This window comes from Felis catus, chromosome A3 (assembly GCF_018350175.1).
Source record: "Felis catus isolate Fca126 chromosome A3, F.catus_Fca126_mat1.0, whole genome shotgun sequence".
Taxonomy (NCBI): domain Eukaryota; kingdom Metazoa; phylum Chordata; class Mammalia; order Carnivora; family Felidae; genus Felis; species Felis catus.
Window position 1 is genome coordinate 31,498,969 of NC_058370.1, and position 22,898 is coordinate 31,521,866.

General features: G+C 41.6%; 2 protein-coding genes and 1 long non-coding RNA gene across 4 annotated transcripts in view; 1 reads left to right on the plus strand and 2 right to left on the minus strand.

Moving 5' to 3' along the window:
* Nucleotides 1-305: 305 nt before the first annotated feature.
* PCNA (proliferating cell nuclear antigen) lies at nucleotides 306-6,972 on the minus strand. The gene is made up of 6 exons (XM_003983740.5): nucleotides 6,556-6,972; nucleotides 5,623-5,720; nucleotides 5,404-5,471; nucleotides 4,147-4,341; nucleotides 1,685-1,808; nucleotides 306-1,584 (listed from the first exon to the last, which is right to left on the minus strand). Exons 1-6 carry the CDS (start codon nucleotides 6,774-6,776, stop codon nucleotides 1,505-1,507), a joined length of 786 nt encoding a protein of 261 aa, XP_003983789.1. The 5' UTR covers nucleotides 6,777-6,972; the 3' UTR covers nucleotides 306-1,504.
* Nucleotides 6,973-8,631: 1,659 nt separating this feature from the next.
* LOC109498072 lies at nucleotides 8,632-16,608 on the minus strand. Its single transcript, XR_002154651.3, has 2 exons — nucleotides 16,327-16,608; nucleotides 8,632-8,915 (listed from the first exon to the last, which is right to left on the minus strand). It is a non-coding gene; the product is annotated as an uncharacterized LOC109498072 (long non-coding RNA).
* The window catches only part of CDS2 (CDP-diacylglycerol synthase 2), a 56,099-nt gene continuing 49,740 nt past the window's right edge, over nucleotides 16,540-22,898 (plus strand). The window contains exon 1 of one of the 2 annotated variants that reach the window (XM_011280916.3): nucleotides 16,540-16,876. In XM_011280916.3, the coding sequence (XP_011279218.1) occupies nucleotides 16,820-16,876 (57 nt within the window). In that variant the 5' untranslated portion in view covers nucleotides 16,540-16,819. Of the gene's footprint in view, nucleotides 16,877-22,539; nucleotides 22,671-22,898 lie in introns of those variants that run through there. The other variant, XM_045053846.1, reaches the window with a different exon arrangement.

The window sequence follows — 22,898 nt, forward strand, 5'->3', positions numbered from 1 at the left end:
GGGTCACAGTCAGACCCGGGTAAGCAGGCTACGTGTTTCTTTCCGTGATCCCTCGGGCGGTGGTGGTGGCGCCCCCGACAGACGAAAGCCGAGCCGGTGAGGCACCGGATAACCGGAACTGTTTGGTCTCCTATCCACTGCCCAGGGCTGCGGGTCTTCCTTCAGGGCGCGTAGCGGTCTTGCTAGTCAGTACCCCAACACTACTCGAGTGCCCCCACATTCTTGTGCTTCAATTTCCCTCTCCTCGCCTATCAGGTCTTGCCCAGGTAAGAATCCCGCCGACAAGGGACATTTTGCAGCACATGAAGCTTTTCAAAGGTCAGATTTATTAAAGTATAATTTACATACAATAAAGTACAATTGGAGGAGTTTGACAAGTGCATAGGCTTGGAATCATCACCACATTCTAGATAAGTTAGTTACATCACTCCCAACTCCCATCAGGCCCCTTTTCCGTCTTCTTCCCCACCCCCCAGGCACACAGAAGGTAATGAACAGTAACCTACTGGATTGTGACTTCTTCCAGGTATTACACCAAAGAAATCAGTCATTTATTTAAACCGCCAAGCCCAAAATACGCCGGGAAAAAGGACTTTAGTGAAACAATTCTCCATATGTAGAATGCCAGTTTGTGGCCTTGTGGCACCATTAGTAGGTACATTTCAACAGTCTGTTTCGCAAGTGCTGGGATTAAGTCCCCCAAAAGGCTACTTATACTAGAAAAATTATTTTTGCACAAACACACTCCTTGGGCCTTAACTCATATCTCCTAAATCTTTCAAGATTCTTTCAAAAGGCTCCATAGGCTAAAGAAACACTGCCCTATAGCACTGCTAGTCTTCTAAAGCACACACGGCTTTGGGTTCATAAAGCTTCTTAAAGTGTTAGTTTTGCTAACAAAATTGGCAAAATAACTAAATATGTAGGATTTGGTCTATACTTCTGTTCATTTCTTGAGTTAAAGGTAGAAGAATACCAAAGTAATTTTGACAAATAAATCCTCTCCCCCCAAATATCTTGTCAGCTACTGTACTTGGAATACTTTTATTGCTGTATCAATGTATTATTTATCAGGCTCCCCTGGACTGAAAAAATAAACACATTTCTAGAAAACAGTAGCTTGAAGTGAATTCCCTAGGATACCTACAACAGTCATGGTCCAAATGAAGGCACTGTCTTGTGATGTTTGAAATTCAAATAACGTTTATTTAAATTGAAAAAATTAAAACTGCATTTATAGTCAAAACCCTTTTGTTATGAAAATCATGGGTATTTCTAGGTTAAGGCAGAGATATTTCTAGGTTAACAAGACCAGATTTGACTTTGGACTTTATTCTTTAAACAAATTGTAAAGAATGGAGGAAAAAATAGGTTATTTACATAAAATATCTACATATGTACTGAGAGGTACAGATTTGGTGACAGAAGAGACTTAAGTACATGCTGGCATCTCAGAAGCAGTTCTCGAAGAGCTTAATTTTATTTTCTTGGATTTTAAGAATGCCTAAGATCCTTCTTCATCCTCGATCTTGGGAGCCAAATAGTACTTTAAATGTCCCATATCTGCAATTTTATACTCTACAACTGAAAGAAGACAGGAACATAGTTAATTATTGGGAAGGACTACATATACTACCTACAAAACAAGGTACCTTGTTTTACCTAAAAAAAAAACTTATCTTACCAAGGGGTACATCTGCAGACATACTGAGTGTTACTGTAGGAGAGAGTGGAGTGGCTTTTGTAAAGAAGTTCAGGTATCTCAGTGCAAAAGTTAGCTGAACAGGCTCATTCATTTCTATGGTAACCTAAGAGAAAACAAAAGATTAATCCTATTGAAAAACATCAAGAAAAATTGCACGCATGTTTAGAATATACATTTAAAAACAAACCAAAACCAAAACTTTAAAAAAAAAATTTTTTTTAACGTTTATTTTTGAGACAGAGAGAGAGACAGCATGAACAGGGGAGGGTCAGAAAAAGAGGGAGACACAGAATCCGAAACAGGCTCCAGGCTCTGAGCTGTCAGCACAGAGCCCGATGCAGGGCTTGAACCCGCGGACAGTGAGATCATGACCTGAGCCAAAGTCCGATGCCCAACCGACTGAGCCACCCAAGCACCCCAAAACTTTTTTTTTTTTAATGTTTATTTATTTTTGAGAGAGTGAGAATGAGCAGGGGAGGGGCAGAGAGAGAGGGAGACAGAATCAGAAGCAGGCTCCAGGCTCTAAGCTGTCAGCACAGAGCCCGACTCGGGGCTTGAACTCACAACCCAAGAGATCATGACCTGAGCCAAAGTCGGATGCTCAACCGACTGAGCCACCCAGGTGCCCCCAAAACCAAAACTTTTATTGGTTACTTTGGAGAGTGGTATGAAACTAATTTTGAAGACTGATAAATAAAGCAAAAGAATCAAGTATTTAGTCTGCCTTTCTCATATTAACTGTACCTCAGGTAATCCAATTATGTGTTAAGAGAAAGCTGCTCTTCATGGGAAGATTTCTAATAAATGAAGAATGGAATGTGTTAATACATTACAACCCTAATGACAAGGATTCTAAACAATTATTATGGCTGCTAAAACAATGTATCTAGACACCTCATGCCTACTAGAGGGAGGCACACCACCATCTATAAAGTATTCTTACTCCCAAACACTGAATACCAAGCCTCTAGAGCTGGAACTACCAGTTTATAGGAAATACAGGTTAGAGGAGCATATTGACATAAGGGATACAATGGGCAAAATCCAGAGTTTGGGGAAACTCAATGACAAAGGACTTGCTTCAACAAATTGTAATGGGGGGGGTGCGCAGAGACTGAATGGAGAACCGATAGATTAAAATAAATTTGAGGGCCCATCAACCAAACTATAATGTGTACAGCCTATTAAAATCTTGATTCAAACAAACTTCTAGGGGCACCTGGATGGCTCAATTGGTTAAGTGGTCGACTCTTGATTTCAGCTTGATCTCACAGTTCAAGAGATAGAGCTGATGTACTGAACATGGATGGATCCTGCTTGGGATTCCCCCCCCCCCCGCCCTTCCCCCATACCACACACTCTCTGGCATGCTTGCACTCTCAAAACAAACATAAACACACACACACACACACACACACACACACACACACACCCAGAAATAATCAAGGAAATAGGAAACACTGAAAAATTCCTTAATATCAAAGAATGTCATAAAATGTTTATGCTTCAGATATAAAAAATATTTATAGAAGAACTAATGTTTGAGATTAAAACAAAAAAAATCCAGATTGGCAGGGGAGTTATTAATTCAGAATTAGCCCCTGGACTTTTGTTAGTAATAGTTTTAAGTCTTCATTTAAACTTGAGTTTTACCTTCATTTAAACTGAAGGTTGACTACTCATGCAAGGGACTAGAAAATAATATCTAATATTTACTATAAACTTACATTGTCAGACACTGTGTTAACCACTTTGAATACGTTACCATATTTAATCCTAATAATCCTACGGAGATTTCTAGAACCTTCGATGGTCCTTTCATTTACTGAGTTAACTGATGCTTTGGTTCAAAGGCTAGCAAGTTTTTTTTAGTAAATTACAAAATATTAGTTTATAAATACTCTAAGGATCTTAAAAAAGCACCCAATTTATAGGAAAACCTTAATTTAAGGATATTTAGTAATTAGAGTGTTATTGCTAAATGGGGGGAGTTCTCTAGGCCCCCTATTGGGCCTTCCATGCAGAAAGTTAATATAAAGATCACATAAAGAGCTCCTAAAAGGTAGATTTTTACCTCCAAGTAGATACTTCTGTTGATTTACAATTACCTTGTTATAGACTGAATGTTTGTGTGCCCCCCCCCCCCATTCATGTTAAAACCAAATCACCAATGTGTTGGAACTTGGAGGTGGGGCCTTTGGGAGGTGCTTTGTGCTAGTACCCTTATATAAAAGAGGCCAGCTCCTCTGACCCTTCCAAGAACCAAGAAGCAGGTCCTCACCAGACACTGAATCTGCCAGTTTCCCAGCCTCCAGAACTGTGAGAAATCAATTTCAGTTGTTTATAAGCCATTGTCAATGTATTTGCTATAGCAGCCCAAACCGACTAATGTTAAGCAGGGTTATAATTCTCTTCAAAGTATTGTTTACTTAAAAACTTACAGCTTCCTCCTCTTTATCGACATTACTTGTTTGTGACAACTTAATATTTCCATTTCCTAGTTCTCCACTTGCAGAAAACTTCACTCCATCTTTTGCACAGGAAATTACAACAGCATCTCCAATATGACTGAGATCTCGGCATATACGTGCAAATTCACCAGAAGGCATCTTTACTACACAGCTATACTCTTGTTCCTATTAAAAAAAAAACAAACAAACTTAAAGGTCAGTTGCTGGAAATTAAAGATTTGGCATCCTCACTTTCTGAAGACTCAGCATGTAGACAAGAATTCAGAATTTAAGATTTCCTGATTACTTTGAAATATTACTCATTGTGTGATTTCTTAACACACTCTAACACTCAAAAAAATAAATGCAGATATAAAACAAGTATATAGTAAGAATAATCATAAGAAAACTAAAATTAGAGTTTAGACCTGTAATAATAAATGCGCTATCCAGGGAAAAGAGCCTCCCCTAATCACCCTCCAAGGCTAAATCAAGAGGGCATTAGCCCATGACATATAAACAATGATGGATGTTGTAAGCAGGCCCAACTACTTTCCAAAACAAGACAAAAAATATTAAGCATTTTAAACATCCCAACATCTCTTCCTCTCTTGATTTTGATAAACCTAACCTTAATGAATTTGTTAGTATAGCCTTAAAGTATACTCTTTAAAATAGGGGGGTGGTGCAGGGGCACCTGGATCACCCAGTTGGTAACCGTCTGACTTCAGCTCAGGTCATAATCTTGTGGTTCCTGAGCTTGAGCCCCACATCAAGCTCACTGTGGTCAGCCAGTCAGCACAGAGCCCACTTCGGTTCCTCTACTCAACCCTGCCCCTCCCCTGCTTTCTCTCTCAAAAAATAAATAAAATATTTTTTAAAAAGTCTTTAAAAAAAGGGGGACAGGTGCTTGGGTGGCTCAGCTGGTTAAGTGTCCCACTTTGGCTCATGGGGTTCTTTCCTTCTCTCTCTGTCCCGCGCCCCCATTTTCTCTCTCTCTCAAATTAAATAAACTTAAAAAAAAAAAAAAAGCACGGAGGTTAATGCAAATATTCATTTAGCGGGAATGAAATGATCCATTTTAGAGTACTGTAGTTTAATGAAATTACAAATGACTAAGTACTAAAAACCCCACTTTGGAACATTTATCAGCAGACATATAGCTGTTGGGAACTGGGCTTTAAATTGTATTAACATATATAACTATCATGACTTGTGTACAGTTCACTCAGAAAATTTCATACTCACTGGAATTCCAAGTTGTTCAACATCTAAATCCATTAACTTCATTTCATAGTCTGAAACCTTTTCTTGGTCTACCAAAAGAAAGCAGATTGAAGAAAAGCATGTAAGTTTATAGCAGTGATGTAAAGTTTTACAAACATTACCTTAAATTTCTCACAACTTTGAGAAATACTTAACACTGCATTTAAATTTCCTCTAACTTTGTAGAAGAGTATGACTTACTTGGAGCTTCGAATACAAGTGCCAGGGTGTCTGCATTATCTTCCGCCCTTAGTGTAATGATGTCTTCATTGCCAGCACATTTTAGTATTTTGGACATGCTAGAGCACAGAAGACACAGGATTTAAAACTGACACCACCTTCTCAAGATCGTTAATTTCTGACGCAATTAAAACAAGGAGTTGCCATTTATACCCATTAGGCCGTCCAGCCATTTTGGAGTGCAATTTGGCAGTATTTATACTTTAACAAGCACACACCCTACCAATAGCAATTTCAATTCTGGATATAAACAAAAGAGCAGTATTTTATGAACTGCAAATCCTTTTGGTAGGTGAAGCAAATTATTGGGTCGTTACGATCATTAAAAATCTAAGATACCCATTAAAACACACTGCATGTAGTCCGGGTATTTCTCATAAGCCTTAAGATTTAAACATGGTTATGTACTAGACAGGTAGCGACCAAAAAGTTGCAAGCCACTGCCCTGGAGAAATTTTAAGTCCAGAAACTTAGGGTGTTCACTGAAACTTTGTAAGAATAAAAGACCGGAACCAACCGATTGTCCCTAGGTAGAGTGACAGAACTAGGGCACGCTCTAAGTCAATCAAGCCATAGATTTCTCATCCAAGGCCGCCAGGACCAAATGGCCAAAGAACTGTGCAAGTCTCTTCCTGCCACCGCAGAGAAGCCGTCATTTTCCCGCCACCACCCGCTTTGTGACTTTGGCGCGGAAAGAGCCGGTTCGCGCTGCTGCCAGCGCGGGCTTTCCGAACCGCGCGCTCTGCTAGATCCCGCCCCTCGGTGTCGCAGGCCAATGAGATGGCGCAGACGGTCCATGTGGGCCAATGAAGGTCCGACTCACGCAGGCGCTCCCGCCAAGAGCAGGAGATGGGGGTGCACCAGAGCCCGGCTCTCGGCAACCCCAGGGCTCACCTGGTGAGGTTCACACCCATGGCCAAGTTGCGATCGCAGCGGTATGTGTCGAAGCCCTCGGAACGCAGGGTGAGCTGCACCAGGGAGACATGGGAGGAGTCCATGCTCTGCAGGTTTACGCCGCTCGAGCTTATGTCCCAGCAGGCCTCGTTGATGAGATCCTTAAGTGCCTCCAGCACCTTCTTCAGGATGGAGCCCTGGACCAGGCGCGCCTCGAACATGGTGGCAGAGTCGCAACGACGCGGCTACAGGCGAAAATAAGGAGGAAGTTGTAGCCTACTTGGGCGTCACAGGGTAAGAGCGAGCCTGCAAACGCACAAGCGAAAGCCCGAGACCCAGGAAGATAACCAGTCTGCTGCGCCAGCAACCGTTTAATACAGCCGCGTCTGCGAGCGCGCGCTCTCCGCCTCGGCGCCCGTATGGACACGTCACCACGCTGCTCCGCCCACTGCCCGGGCGGAGAGACTCCAGGGCCAATAGTGCCCCAAGTCTGCAGGTAGCCCGCCCTCCCCGAACACCCATTGGAGGATTGGGTGAGGGGTCGGGGCAGGAGCGCGGCTCCTCCACCTCCTCTAGAACCACTTACGTTTTTTGCTCTGTTCTGGAAACCCGGACGCTTGGCAAGTGTAGGCCTCTGTGAAGGCCAGGCCCAATTCGGGGGTGGGGGGGTGGGCTTTGAGTTAGTTTTATGTTGCCTCCTCAACCTCCCGCTTCAGGAGTAGAAAGAATTTAGCCGCGAAAGTGAAAGCAAGACGCAAATCCAGCCTACCAGGAGTAAAGGGCGCCTTGCAGCCTGAGGAATTACAGTTGTTTTAAATGTGCATTTTATTTTTGCTATTATCGAGGTGATGTGCTCCTAAAAGTCAGTAAAGAGGTATACAGTTATGACTACAAAATCATCTCGCTCCCCCCGCCCCGTACACACGCACACCAAGCTCGTGTCATTTACTGTATACAACTTTTATAAGCTTTTTTTTTTTCTCTGCAAATACACATTTTTATAAAACAAAAGTGGATTCATACAGGAAACTTCTGCAATGTACTTGGTAAGATATATTTAATTTTAGGCCACGAACATCTTTATATCAGCATTTCTTAAAAAGATGGCATAATATCCTATGCATGTAATCTAATTTACCAATTTCTTGTAATTACAAACACCTTTGAGCATTTAGCTGATTTTTATGAGATCGACTCCTTGAAGTAGCATACACATTAAAGTTTTGATAAATGTTACTAAATTGACCACTGAAAGACTGCAGTTTACCTTCCAACCAAGACTGTGAGCATGCTCATTTCTCCATATTTTCCTAACAGTGGATATTAGCAATCTTGTTTTAAAGTCTGTGCTCATTTTTGTGAAAATTCCAATTTCCAAATTAAAAATTTGTTATAGATTGGACATCTTTCATATATATTTCTTGACCATTGTTTCTATTAAACTCTTTTTCCTGGGGCACCTGGGTGGCTCAGTGGGTTAAGCGTCTGACTTTAGCTCAGGTCCTAATGTCAGAGTTTGTGGGTTTGAGCCCTACCTTGGGCTCACGTTCTGAGCACTCAGAGCCTGGGCCTGGAGCTGTTGCAGATTCTGCCTCTCCCTCTCTCTCCCTCCCCTCCCCTGCTTGTTTTCTCGCTCTCTTTCAAAAATAAATAAATATTTTAAAAAATAAGTTCTTTTTCCTATTGATTACAGGGACCACTTTATATATTAATCATTTCCCCATTTCATATATTCTCCCCCATTTTGTCATGTTTTTTTGCTTTGCTTATAGCATTTCTCTTTAGTTGTGTTTGCTATCTTATCTTGGTCTGTAGAATGTTTTTCTACTACATATCTTGATGTGGATTTAGTTTTATTTATGCTGTCCAGGGAGTTTTGTGTCCTGAATCAGAAGATTTATGTATTGCATCATATCTAGAATATTCTCAACTCTTAGGGCTTCACATATTGCCTTTCCCTACACTATTCTCTCCCTCTGGCAATTCTATTGGATGAATCTATTTCATGGAAAGTAAGATACCTCGAAGTATAATGCACCATTATTTTGTGTAGCACAAGAAAAAAAATATAAAATGTTAAATGGTCACATAATACTTTATCATTTAGAATTTCTATTTTGCAATTGTTGAAAGAAATTTTAGTTTCTTTAAAATATTTGTGTTGCATATTACTCCGTGCATACATAAAAATACAAAATAAATTAAGACATTCTTAGTATTTCTCCACATTTAGTTTCTCACAGTTGCTAATACTGCTGTTTTTCCATATGCTAGCATACTCTGTTATCACAGGTGTTGATGATGCAGCATTCTCAAGAGTGCTACTCTGGTCTCTGGAATCTCTTCCAAGTCTCTGCCACCTGTTTGTAAATTAAAGAAAAAATGTTTTAAAGTTTTTAATATATATATATATTTAAATTTTTTTTTTAATGTTTATTTTTGAGAGAGACAGAGACAGAATGCAAGTGGGTTAGGGGCAGAGAGAGGAAGACACAGAATCTGAAGCAGGCCTCAGGCTCCAAGCTGTCAGCACAGAGCCGGACGTGGGGCTGGAACTCACCAGCTGTGAGATCATGACCTGAGCCAAAGTCGGTGCTCAACCGACTGAGCCACCCAGGTGCCCCAATATATATATATATTTTAATGTTTCTTTATTTTTGAGAGAGCACGCACGTAGGTGAGCATGCGTGGGAGAGGGGCAGAGAGAGAGAGGGTGACAGAGGATTCCAGGCAGGCTCTGTGCTGATAGCGGAGAGCTTGATGTGGGGCTTAAACTCAAGAACCACAAGATCATGACCTGAGCCAAAGTCAGATGCTTAACCAACTGAGCCACTCAGGCACCCCATAAAAATGTTTAAGTCAATTTATTTAAAGTAAAACAAATAAGGAAACAGTTCACCCATTTCTCCCACCCCCACCCCCGACCTCTAGCAACCACCAATCTGTTCTCTATTTGTGAGCTTGGTTTTGTTTTTGTTTTACGTTCCATGCAGAGATCATATGGTATTTGTCTTTCTCTGTCTGAATTATTCACTTAGCATAAAAGCCCTCAAGATCCAACCATACTGTTGCAAATGGCAAGATTCCATTCTTTTCTATGGGTGAATAATATTCCATTGTGTAAATACACATATATATGTATCATAATTTCTATATAAATTCATCAATGAATACTTAGGTTGTCTCCATCTTTTCAAATTAATATTTTCATTTTCTTTGGATTAATATCCAGAAGTGGACTTGCTAGATTATATGGTAGTTCTATTTATATTTTTTATTATTTTTTAATATTTATATTTTGAGAGAGAGACACAGAGAGACAGAGACATAGTGCGAGCAGGGGAGGGGCAGGAAGAGAGGGAGACAGAATCTGAAGCAGGCTCCAGGCTCTGAGCTGTCAATGGAGCTTGAACCTACAAGCCATGAGATCATGACCTGTGCCAAAGTCAGACACTTGACCGACTAAGCCACCCAGGTACCCCTGGCAATTCTATTTTTAATATTTTGAGGAACGTCCATCCTGTTTTCCATTGTGGCTGCACCAATTTACATTCTCTCCAACAATGTGCAAGGGTTCCTTTTATTCATATCCTTGCCAATACTTGTTATTTTTTCTCTTTTTGATAATAGGTGTGAGATGATATCTCATTGTAGTTTTGATTTGCATTTCCCTGATGGTTAATGATGTTGAGCACCTTTTCATATGCCTGTTGGCCATCTGTATGTCTTCTTTGGGAAAATGTCTATTCAGATTTTCTGCCCAATTTTTAAATTGGATTATTTTTGCTATTGAGTTGTGTAAGATAGTCCCTTATCTGTTACATGATTTGCAAGTATTTTCTCCCATTCAGTAGGTTGCCTTTTCATTTTTTTGATGGTTTCGCATTTGTAAATTTTGATATGGCACCTTCTTGCTTTATGTATGATCAACTATTCTTTTGCATATATTTTAATATCAAAACGTAATAGTTTCATTCATTTGTATTTTCCTTTCTTATTCTGTTTGCAAAATGGGGAATTCTTTGCAAAATGGGGAATGTGTTCCCTCCAGGAACTTGGCTACTCTGTTTCTTTGCCTTTTGCTTACATAATAACATTTTGGTTTAATGCCAGATCTAAGTGTAATGGATTTGAAGGCATTTTAAATGGCAATTAAATTCCACCCATGTGGCACCCACAGTGCAGGTGATCAGTTGAAATGAAGACCTATGAATGACTATGATCTGTGGTCAGAGAAGGCCCTCCAAGGTAGTAGAATTTTACACAAAATCTAGCTGTTTGGAGAGTGGAAGAAAGAGTATATTCGGCTGGGGCACCTGGGTGGCTAAGCGACTTCAGCTCAGGTCATAATCTTGGGGTTTGTGGGTTTGAGGCCCCCGTTGGGCTCTGTGCTGACAGCTCAGAACCTGGAGCTTGCTTCAGATTCTGTGTCTCCCTCTCTCTCTGCCCTTCCCCCACTCACACACACTCTCTCTCTCTCTCAAAAAATAAACAAACATTAAAAAAAAAAAAGCATTCTAGGCTGAAAGAATAGTATGTTGAAAAAGGACAGCATACTTAGAAGATGTTCACATAGTAGTTTGTTTTAGAATTCAAAGATTTTTTTTTTATGGGCAATTTCCCCCAGTTTTATTGAGATGTAATTGACATATAATAGAACTCAAAGATTGATATGTCTAGAACACATTGAGAAAAGGGGAGTGTGGTACAAGATGAAGCTGCAAAGGGAAGCAGAAATGAGAGCTTGGAGACTTTGCAAGTGCAAGGGAAAATTATCAGAAGGTCACTGACAAGATCTAATTTGTTTTTAGAGGATCACTTCAACATCTGGTAAAGATGCTATTCCAATCAGCGAGAGAAACAATGTATTGATTATCAAACTCATTAAATGTCTAGGAAATAATAAAGCTATAGACTCTTCCTAATAACTCTTCACCAAAATAGATTCCAAAATAAATAAAGAATTAAAATTCAAATGAATGGAGGTGCCTGTCTGGTGAGTTGGTACAGCATGTGACTCCTGACCTCAGGATTGTAAAGTCTGAGCCCCACATTGGGTGTAGAGATTACTTAAAAATAAAATCATAAAAAAAAAAAAAAATTCAAATAAATGTAAACCCAAAAAGATGTGTAGAAGTCTTCTGGTGATTATTTATGAGATCCTGCTATGGGTTTCTAAATATAAAAGGAAAAACTTCATAAAACATAAGAAATGGCTACATAAATTTAAAAACAATTTTTTTTAATGTTTATTTATTTTTGAGACATAGAGAGACAGAGCATGAGTGGGAGAGGGGCAGAGAGAGAGAGGGAGACACAAAATCTGAAGCAGGCCCCAGGCTCCGAGCTGTCAGCACAGAGCCCGACGCGGGACTCGAACTCATGGATCATGAGATCATGACCTGAGCTGAAGTCAGATGCTTAACCAACTGAACCCCCATGTGCCCCCCTTTTTAAAAAATTTTTTTAATGTTTTTAATGTTTTTTTTAAATTTTTAAAATGTTTTTTTAAAACATAAGTTTTAAAACTTCAGTATGCGTGAAAGCACTGTGGTTGGTTAGTACATTTTAAGTTTCCACGCAGAGAACCTAATTCAAACTTTTCACTTTTCAAGAGAAAAGGTGACTTTATCAATCTAAACAAAAGCCGAAGTAGGTAGTTTCCAGTGTCCCAAGGCTCAGTCTTAGTAAGTGTATGGAAAAAATGGTTACCCACATTAATAAACAAAGAAAAGTAAATTAAAGGGAGACAGAATTATAACCTACCAATTAATGAAAATTGTGTTAATATTTGTTGATAGGAAGAAATCAAGGAAATGGGCACTTTCATGCATTGAAAATAGGAGTATAAATGGTTTACTTTTTCTCGTAGGAATTAGGTAATGTGTACAGAAAGCCTTCAAATTTTATTTATTCTTTGACACACAAATTCAAACTCCAGGATTTTTTCCTAAAGAAGTAATGGGGGTACTTACCAAGATGAAGAATGTTTATTTCTTGTAGAATTATTAAAAATTCCTCTGAGGGGTGCCTGGGTGGCTCAGTAGGTTGAACCTCAGACGTGGGCTCAGGTCATGATATCACATTGATGAGTTTGAGCCCCACATCTGGCTTTGCGCTATGGGGAGTCTGCTTCCAATTCTGTCTCCCTCTCTCTCTGCCCGTCCCCTGCTCACTCTCGCTCAAAAATAAACAAACATTAAAAACAAATTATAAAAAAAAAAATTCCTCTGAAAGTGGAAATAACCTTGAGGTCTAACAAAATACCGTTAAGTAACAAAATGCTGTTATGGTAAATCTGTAAGAATACTAAAGGGTCTTTGAAATACCATTCTCAAAGGGCATATAATGATAAAGAGAAAAGTCAGATTATGAAATGGTATAAATAGTAGTATTCCAATTTTCTAAAATTGTTATATCGAGGTATAAGTGCACAGAAAATAGAATGAAAATGCAATAATGTAAATGATAACAATAATTATGTGTGGCTGGTGATACCATAAATGATTGTAATGTTTTCCATTATATTTTTCTGCATTTTCCATTTTATTTTTCTGCATTCTTCATCAGATATGTATTGTTGATCAGAAAATGTTAATGAATGTTGGGAGAGAAAAATGCTGTAAACTATTTTATATAATCTCTGGCAAATTTCTTTACAAGGTGGTATCATGTATGAGTGATTCTCGATTCTAGCTGCCCATTAGAAACACCTGGGGAGCTTAACAACAACAAAAAGCCTATTTCCTCTAGGCTCCATCTCAGAGATTCTTATTTAGTTGGTCCAGGGTGGGCCCTCCATTAGTATCTTTTAGAAGCTCTCCAGGTAATTCTAATAAATAATGAGGCCTGAGTAGTACTGTCTCTCACCATGTGTGATCAATAGATGAATATTTGCTTACAGCTTAAAGCACCTCCGTGTAGACTATTGGTTTGAAAAAAATCAGACCTACAATTTGCCGAGAGGAAACTGACATTATAGTTTAAACGGACTGTCTAATGATTGACTAAGTTTGTGGGAGGGCAGGATTTGCATTTTTGAAGCTTTAAGAAGTTTGACAATTCTGCAGATGCACTCGTAATTCCATTTTGCATGTTGCCTCATTAAACTGAGTAAGGTTTCCCTGAAAATACTTGTCAGGCTAAGAACTAGAAAGGCGATATGGAGGGCAAGATAAAAAGCAGATAAAGCCTGTATTTGTTTATTGACAATTTTTAAAAAAGTTACTGTTTAAAGAATTATTAATTCTTCCGATGTAATAGAAGAAAATTCTTCAGGTAACTGAAGAATTATCTTGCTGTACCAATGTAGTTTTCAAATATCAGAAAGGGGGGAGGTGTTTTTATTGTAGAATAATAATTATAGCAATAGCTGTCTACTTACACTGAGTTCACAGTCAGCCTGAATATTCCGGGGGGTTTAAGACTCTCTTGTTAGTTACCTCAACTGATCTAAGTAACATCTAAAAATAATGGAACTAATGCAGGAATGCAATGAAAAAAAGTCACTGTAAACAAGATATGCTACAAGCCCAGAAGAAATGACCCTAGGGAAAGAGCTATTATGAGGATTAGAAAAGAAAAATCAGGAATAGAGGAGGAGGTGTAAGGTAATGTAAAGGAACAAAATCTTTCTTCAGGCTGGAGATAAGGGGAGATTTTTAAAAATTTCTTTCTACAGTTGAGAGAGAGCTAGACCCTAAAGCTTGCCTAAAGGCCTATTAGTATGGCTTTCAGAGGTCTGAGTACCTGTTCCCTGTTCTCTACAGCACTGATTTCAGTAATGTTCTTGGTCTAAGCTCAGTTAGCCTGGCAGGGCTGAGAGGAATGGCTGAGAAGTTTGTTCAGGCCAAATTGCAGGGGCTTATCTACCCTAGTAATCATACTGTCCATTCTGAAACTCTGATTTGTATGCACAGCTCTCCAGCCTCCTTTATATTAGGCTGGGTTTGAAAGGCAACAGCTGAGCTGGAAGGACTGCTGTGATGCTTACTTCTCAGTTGTGACCTTTCACAATTATGTAAGTACCCTAACAGTAATGATCTGGATACAAACACCTTCTGTCTCAGAGGATGACCTTGTTGGCTCTCTGTGTTGACATCCTTCTACATCCTTTAGATAATAAACCTTGGTTAGTTTACTCAATACGTGTCTGGTCTTTAGATGAAGTAACCGCTGACATTGGTCAAAATGGTGGTCACACAGTCCTCAACAGATTAAAAGAGCTTTAAAATTACCATTAGTATGTTATTTACTTTTATAATAAAATACAAAATACAAAAGCAAAGTTTTTTTTTTTAATATTTTTATTTATTTTTTTTGAGATAGAGAGAGACAGAGCATGAACGGGGGAGGGGCAGAGAGAGAGGGAGACACAGAATCCGAAGCAGGCTCCAGGCTCTGAGCTGTCAGCACAGAGCCCGACGCGGAGCTCGAACTCACGGACCGCGAGATTGTGACCTGAGCTGAAGTCGGACAATCATGACCTGAGCTGAAGTCAGATGCTTAACCGACTGAGCCACCCAGGCGCCCCAAGCAAAGCTTTCTATAAATAAAGTATGGCTTAAAAGGAGTGATCTGTTTCTCCCCCCCCCCCCAAAAAAAAAAACAACCCACCAAGTATTTGTGCAACATTGTTGGTAGAAAACAAAGCACACCTAGGAGCGCCTGGGTGGCTCAGTGGGTTAAGCGACCAACTTCAGTTCAGGTCATGATCTCGTGGTTGGTGAGCTCGAGCCCCGAGTTGGGTCCTGTGCTGACAGCTCAGAGCCTAGAGCCTGCTTCGGATTCTGTGTCTCTCTCTGCCTCTCCCCTGCTCACGCTGTCTCTCAAAAATAAATATTAAAAAAAAAAAAAAAAAAGCACACCCGGATTCAGTATTCCTCTATGCCTATTTTACTGTCACTCTCAAGCACTGTTAACAGGAGCTTGGGAATATACTTATACAAATCAAGGAAACAAGCCTTTCTCAGAATTCTGACTACTTCATCCAAAACTAAGGTCAAAATTGCTAATACGAAATTGCAACTCCTACGTGTGCAAGTTTCTCTCGCTAAATTACAGTATATTTATGGGAAGGCATCCCATTTCATACTTGTTTTACATCACTTACAAAGCAGAGAATAGGAACCGCTGAAAGAAATGTTTGAACCACAAAGGTATGAATGAATTTAGGAAGGCAGGCAGTATGTACAATGGTTATCGTGGACTTTGGTAACAAATAGATCTATGTTCTAATTCCTAGTGGGCACTTTCTAGCTGTTGAGACCTTGGTTAAATCATTTTTCTTTAGGAGAACTTTTAAATCCATTCAAGTACCAAGGATGTGTCAGGTACTTCGGGGATCCACTGTGGACGAAGAAGGCAGCATTCCCGTCCAAGAAAAGGTCTTTCAACAGTCCAGAAGACAGAAGTTTGAAAAGCCGTGTAAGAACTCTGTAAAACGAAAATCATATCCACTTCCAAGCAGATTAAGTGAGATAGATAAGGCGATTACTTAGTTCAGTGCCTAGCATAATTAACACTCAATAAGTACTAGAGACCGCTTGGAGAGGCAAAGCCGACTTAAGTTTGGGTTTCACTTCCTTATCACGTGAGTCTCTCCTACACAGGTGGGCTCCGCAGGCCTTTCCACTCGGGGCCTAATAAGTATCTGCTTACACGTGTGAGGGACGCGCCCCGGTTACAGAGGACGCGAAGCTAAGATCAACAAAACACCACCCAGACAAGAACCTCAAGGCTCCCACCTCTACCCCCGGCTACCAGTTTTACCTTTAGGATCCTGGGCGCCAGCGCCAGCCGACCAAGGTCAGGCCCGAGCTGCCATTGGCTAGTCTCCTTCGGAAACACACGCCTTTTCCCGCCTCCTCACGTTGATAGTCCAATGCACGCCTCTCTGCTCCTCTCCGGTCCTCTCGGCCCCGCCCCTACCGCCCCGCCTCCCTGGCGGATTCGCGCCATTGGTGGGTCTCTGGGGCCGTGATGGCGGCTGTGCGCGTGCGCGCTCGCTCCAGGGCCGCCCTCTCGAGAGGAGCTAGCGGGCGGGTGGTGGAGCAAGCTGACCGTGCTTCGCCTGGGTGAAAGGGCGGCGGCAGCACTGGGCGGGGCAGAGTTTCACGGCGGGCGGCAGGGCTGCGGTGGGTCCTGCAAGCGGCTCAGGCGGGGCGGGGCCGGCCCAGCGGAGTCCGCGCGCGCCCGCACTGAGCTGCCCGCTCCGGCGGCTGCGCTGCTCGCCTGCTGCGGCGTCGCGCCGGGGTCTCCAAGCATGACCGAGCTGAGGCAGAGAGCGGTCCGCGAACCGGACGCACCGCCAGAGGACAAGGTAGCGGCGGCGTCGGAGTGGGCGCGGATGGGCAGCGGCGTCCCCCGCAGGTTCGCGGGGCGGGGGGGCGCGCTGGGGGTCGTCTGGTTCTCTGACCCTTTGTCGTGGCCCACTGCGGCCCCGGGCCTGGGTAGCGCCCAGGGTCTTTGGGTGGGGGCCCCGGCGGAGCGCGCATCAGGGGGCGGAAGGTCCGGGCCCTGGGATCTGGTTGCGGGGTGGCATCTCCCGGGCGCAGGAGGGAGCGCGCGGGAGGTTGCGCGCGGCCACCTGCCTCGCAGGGTTGGTTGGGGTCCCCTTCCATTCTCTCACCTCCCCGAGGCCTTCCTGGTGTGGAGACGTCAAGACCCCATAAAGCCTTCTTTGGCAGGAGACTCCCCTGAGTTCGTCTGAGGCTCTCTGCTCTCCTTTAAAATGTTATTTGGGCAGGGAGGCGGCTATCAAGACAAGGCCATGGGCTTTGCTTCTTAGGAGATTTAAATCCTTTCTTGAAAGTTGAATCCCGTGGCTTTCAATTAAGCAGAGAAGTCTCTTGACTCACGTCGTCAGCAGGTGATGGAAGGTATACTCCCCGTATATCTTCCTTCCTTCGAGAGTGGGCATTGATGGGTTAGAGCAGGAAGGTAAAAAAAGAGGCCATCTTGGTGGGGATGCAGCTGGTTGGGGGGTGAGGGATGAGGGGAGTCGACACCTCCGACTGAAGTGCAAGATTTGTGTAGGGGAGCTGAGGAAGGTGGAGAGTGGTTTGTTCTGTGGAGGTGGAATGACAGCCTAAGGATTGGGACTTCGCGGTAGTATTTCAAGCTTCAGGAGCAGTGTATTTGGTAAATTCATCTGCCAGTGATGTGTAGAATGGACCGAGGGAGCCTGGGCCAGAATCGAAGACCCTGGTTAACTTGGAGGTTGTCAGTGTGTGACCTGCACATGTTTGCTTTGGTTGACGTGCTATTTTAAAAACCAGAAGGTTTCTCCCAACTGTCTGAACTTCGGGCCTGTGTGGGGAGTTGGAGGGTCTGCCGTCATATTCCCACCTGATTAACGTGGGGCTGGAGTTGAGGAACAGCAGTTCCCACCAATCCCTGTTGCCCTACACCAGGCCTACAGCACCCACTTATGTATGTTGCTTGCATGGTAACTGGAGGAAAGGGGCATTAGGGAGACGCCAGGAAGGAGGAAGAAAACACAAGATTTGGTGACAGTGTCAACAGAGCAGTTACACTAGGAGCAGTGTTTTGGGTGAAAGATAATAGGGTGTTAAACAAGTTTTTTGTTCTTGACAGTGGATCGTCCAAGGGCAAATTTTGGAGAAAATTTAGGGCTTCAGCGGAAGTTTAGGAATCACTTGCAGGGAAACGGTACTTTGAAGTCTCTTTATCTTCCTATTAAATGTTCTGGTTGGGCCTAAAAGAACTCTGTGCTACCCTGCATGTACTAGTTGGTGAATATTCAAATGTTTGTAGGTGTGTAGCCCTGTTTAAGGGTGAGAGATCAGACCTCATGTTAATGGGACTTTGTGGCCTAAAAGGTGGGAAGAGAGGGAGATAAAAAGAAGGCATGATAGCCAGTGGGCTATAATTTTTGAAAAGCTATTTGTAATAGACGTACTTACTGGTGAAAACAAAACCGCCTACCCACGACCCTTGGGATTATGAGGTGAAAGTTTTTAGCCTCCCCACCCAACTCCTTGGGTCCACCTCCCAGAGAAAAAGTGCCGGTTGCGTCTTAATTACTTTCTCCTTCCTTGTTTTTAGGTAGGGAGGACAGGAGGAGCTGTCCAGCTAAAAGATACCTTAAATTTTCACAGCTGCACTTAAGCCACTTATACAATGACAATGCCTGGGGTGGTGAGCTCCACTAAGTGCTTGTTCCTAAATCACAGAGGCTACTGCATTCAGTTAAAAGCTGATTGATGTAGTCCATTAGCCCAGAACAGGGCACTCAGCTCCTCACCCAGTCGCTCAGTATTTCTGAACTATCACGTATGGTATGTTTAATAATAAAGGTACAGTTTAACAACCGTGAAATGTTTTCTTTGCCTTTGATGAATGCATATAGTAGAGTCTTTAATAATATTTACTCTATTTCAGAGTTTGAAACACCTATTTCCGTGACTCTGGCTTTGTTGATATTCTTGTGTTAAAACAAAATTAGAAGTAATAAAACAAGTATATCTCTTTAAAAAAAAATGAATTGTGAAATGAGGACTTTCTTATTTCATGGTAGAAGAATCCAGAAAATAATACCAGGTCAATTCATTAAAAGAACTGGAACAAATTTAAAAGGCTCTTTAAAATGTTCCAGTTGCTTAACGGTTGTGGCAAAATTGTTTTGTAAATAAGCAATCATTAGTTTCAAAATAATCTGGAGAATGTGTTTATTAGAAGTCAGAAGGTATTTTGTTATATTTAGCATCCTAGAATGGAATTTTCAAAGCCAATTGCTAATAAAGGAAATGTTTTCCTCTGGGAGCCGTGCTTATAATTTTAAAGTCCCAAAAGCACAGTATTGTTGCCAAATTTAAGAAACTTGGAATTTAAGCTTTGGGAATGATCCTCTTTCTGCCCAACCACGTTTTTCCAATGGAGGTTAGAAAAGAAAAGGATGAAACGTGGGCCAAAAGATTGGCATCTTAAAATTTATGTTTGGGTTGACATTTCAGGAGACTTTGTTTTGAAGGTTAGAGTGAAGGCTGCTGTATTTAGGTGCTAGAGTGCTACTTAAATTAGAGCTTTACTTGTTTCAAAGCTTCCTTTGATGGATGAAACCAGAATGGGGAGGAAATAGTGACATCATTTGGAAAGGGGCTGTGCCACTTTGAGCACAGCAGGGTAACTCTGAGCAAGGCACTTGTATAAACACCTCAGTTTGTCCATTCCTAAAAAGCAATAGTATGTGCTTCATAGGATATTCCTGTGGATTAAATGAATATGCATGTTACGTAGGGTAGGGCAGGAATAGTCACATTGTGATAATGGGTTAGCTAATGTTGCCTTTGGCTAAAATACAGTTTTATAGAAAAAATAATCTTCACCTTCCACTCTTGTAAGATAATTAAATCATCAAGTTATGAGTTTTTGGAGTAGTCTTTCCCTATTCATCACTTTTTAAGGAAAGTGTTACCGATAGGGCTTGGCCTTCCTTGACCTATCTTTTGACTTCATTTTCTTGCTGAATTTTTCAGTGCTCAGAAACACAGGCTGTAGAAGCAGCATCGCTATATGCAATTGTCTTCCCTTTACTGCACTAACTATAATATGTTTTAGGACAGTGGTTAGTAATTAAAAGTGTTTTTCTGATTTTTAAAAAAATGTTTATTTATTTTGAGAGAGAGAGCACGCAAGCGCCCTTGAGTGGGGGTGGGGGTGAAGGAAGGAGGGTCAGAGAGAGGGAGAGAGAGAGAATCCCAAGCAGGCTCTGCGTTGTCAGCACAGTTCCTGATACTGGGCTCGATCCTACAAACCGTGAGATCATGACCTGAACAAAATCAAGAGTCAGATGCTTAGCTGGCATGCAGGCTCCCCTGTTTTTCTGATTTTTAAGAGTGAACTACTGAAATAACATCTTATTTTAAGAGCTATAAAACTACAGATGTAGGAGAAATGCTGTATTTCAACTTTTTTTTTTTTTAACATTGAGAAATACTTTGGTATTGAAAAATCAGTAAACTTTAACTATGGTTCTTCTTTTTTTGTTTTTTTTTTTACATTCATTTCTGAGAGAGACAGAGAGCACAAGTGGGGGAGGGGCAGAGAGGGAAGGAGACACAGAACCTAAGCAGGTTCCAGGCTCTGAGCTGTCAGCACAGAGCCCAATGCGGGGCTCGAACTCACAAGCCGTGAGATCACTACCTGAGCCGAAGTCAGACACTTAACTGAATAAGCCACCAAGGTGCCCCTCGACTATGGCTCTTAAACAGGGAGAGAAGGTGCAAGATTTGTCGTATAACCTGCCATTTTAAGTTTCTTATTTATGTTGATCAAACTGTAATTTTAAAAGCTCAATTACCTCCCATTTTATGACTACTCAATACTAATTTTTTTAAAAAGCTAATTTTGAGGCACTTAGCTGGCTCAGTAGGTAGAGCGTGTGACTCTTGATCTCAGAGTTGTTAAGTTTGAACCCTACTCTTGGTGTAGAAATTTACTTAAAATCTTTTTTTGTTCAAAAAGCTAATTTTGGGGGTGCCTGGGTGGCTCAGTCGGTTAAGCGTCTGACTTCGGCTCAGGTCATGATCTCACCATTGGTGGGTTCGAGCCCCAGGTCGGGCTCTGTGCTGACAGCTCAGATCCTGGACCCTGCTTTGGATTCTCTCGCTGCTCCTCCCCCACTCACGCTCTGTCTCTCTCTCTCTCAAAAATAAACATTTAAAAAAAATAGCTAATTTTGTTTGAAATGTTTTGTGTTTGCACACATTTGTGATATTTCATTAGAAGAATTTATATCTTTTAAAAAGTTTATTCTCATTGGGTGTTAGAACTAGAAGGATCTTAGGGGTCATTATTTTATACAAGAGGATACCACATCCCAGGGGGTTTACTTGCTGAAGAGCACACTGCTCGTTAGAGGCAGAATGGGTCCTAGTATAAAGGTTTTCTAATTTCTGTTTTTTTCTCTCATGTTGCATATGCTGCCTTCACAGGTATAGACTTAATTTACAGACTTTAAAAGCTCCAATACAGATTGGCTTTGATATAAAACATGCCCAGATATCACCTGTTTTTCTTATGTGGCTATAAAAATCAGAAAAATAGCAACATTTTTCAATGTGTGTGTGTATATGTATATATATGTATCAAAATTCTCAAATGTGGAGATTCTGAGGGAAAAAAATTGGCAGAAAAAGTTGATTAGGCCTAGTTTTCCCCGTTACTGGATGACTGGTGATTTCTAGATTTTGAAGCCCATCCTTTGGGGGAGCCATTTGGGTGTCCTTGGAAGGAGCTCCCGGCGTGGTGTGGGCTTCTCCTTCTGAGCTGTCTGTGAGCCTGCTTTCCGGATGATGACTCATAGTATCGGAACTGTCTGTTCCAGCAGTAATCAGTCACTCAGTATTCAACATACCTTCTCGTTAGAACATCCCCTGAATCCAGGGTCTGCTGTGTTCAGTCTTTGTTGTCTCTGAGGGAGGAGGGCTGGTGTCTTTGTTCGTGAAGAAAATGTTCTGGATTTTATACCGGTTTGGGCTCCAAATATTTGGAGAAATCTAACTTTGCCCCTAAATGAATCTTGTAACTAATTTCACAGTTGCAAAAGGTTGCAAATGATCCTCCTTTAAACTGTTTGAAAGAATGTGAGCATCAATACATTAGCCCCCCACCCCCCATCTGCAGGGGACGTGTTTCAGGACCCTAGTGGATGCCCACAACTACAGATCTCACCGAACCCTGTATATACTGTGTTTTTTTACTATACGTACATACCTATGCTAAAGCTTAATTTGTACATTAGGTGCAGTAAGAGATTAACAACAGTGTTAAAATAGAATAATTATAGCCATGTACTATAATAAAAGTTACGTGTGTTCTGTCTCTCAAAATACTGCTCTGTACTTGCCCTTCTTGTGACAATGTGAGATGATAAGACGTCGAAGTGATGAGGCGCAGTGAGGTGAATGATGTAGGCACTGTGACTTGGCAGTTGGCTACTGTTGACCTTTTGACGATACCTCAGGAGGATCGCCTGCTTCCAGACCCTGGTCGACTGCGGGTAACTGGGACCTCGGAAGGCAAAACTGCAGACTAGGGACTACTGTGTTTCTGATTTGTGCGCCCTTCCATCCGTTCTCGGATCCACCCAGGTGGAGTATGTTGAACTTGTTTGCAGACTTGCAGAGTAACTCTCCTGCACACAGCTTCTTGTTCCCTGTGCTCTGACAGCCTCCCTGACTTTCCTGACTGGTGCTGGAGGCTGCTGGGTGTGAGAAAGCATGGCCTTTCATGTGCTGTACTGCCTCTGGTTTGTGAAAGAGACATAGAGACCCTGACTCTTGACTGGTATTTTTGCCAGGGTCTTTTTGGAAAAATAC

What these genes read in the sequence shown, in the direction of transcription:
- PCNA (XM_003983740.5), bottom strand. Translation starts at nt 6,776, where the DNA reads ATGTTCGAGGCGCGCCTGGTCCAGGGCTCCATCCTGAAGAAGGTGCTG. An exon ending in TCGATAAAGAGGAGGAAGCT is followed by an intron (nt 1,809 to 4,146) that starts GTAAGTTTTTAA and finishes GTTTTCTCTTAG; the next exon opens with GTTACCATAGAAATGAATGA. An exon ending in GTCTGCAGATGTACCCCTTG is followed by an intron (nt 1,585 to 1,684) that starts GTAAGATAAGTT and finishes GTCTTCTTTCAG; the next exon opens with TTGTAGAGTATAAAATTGCA.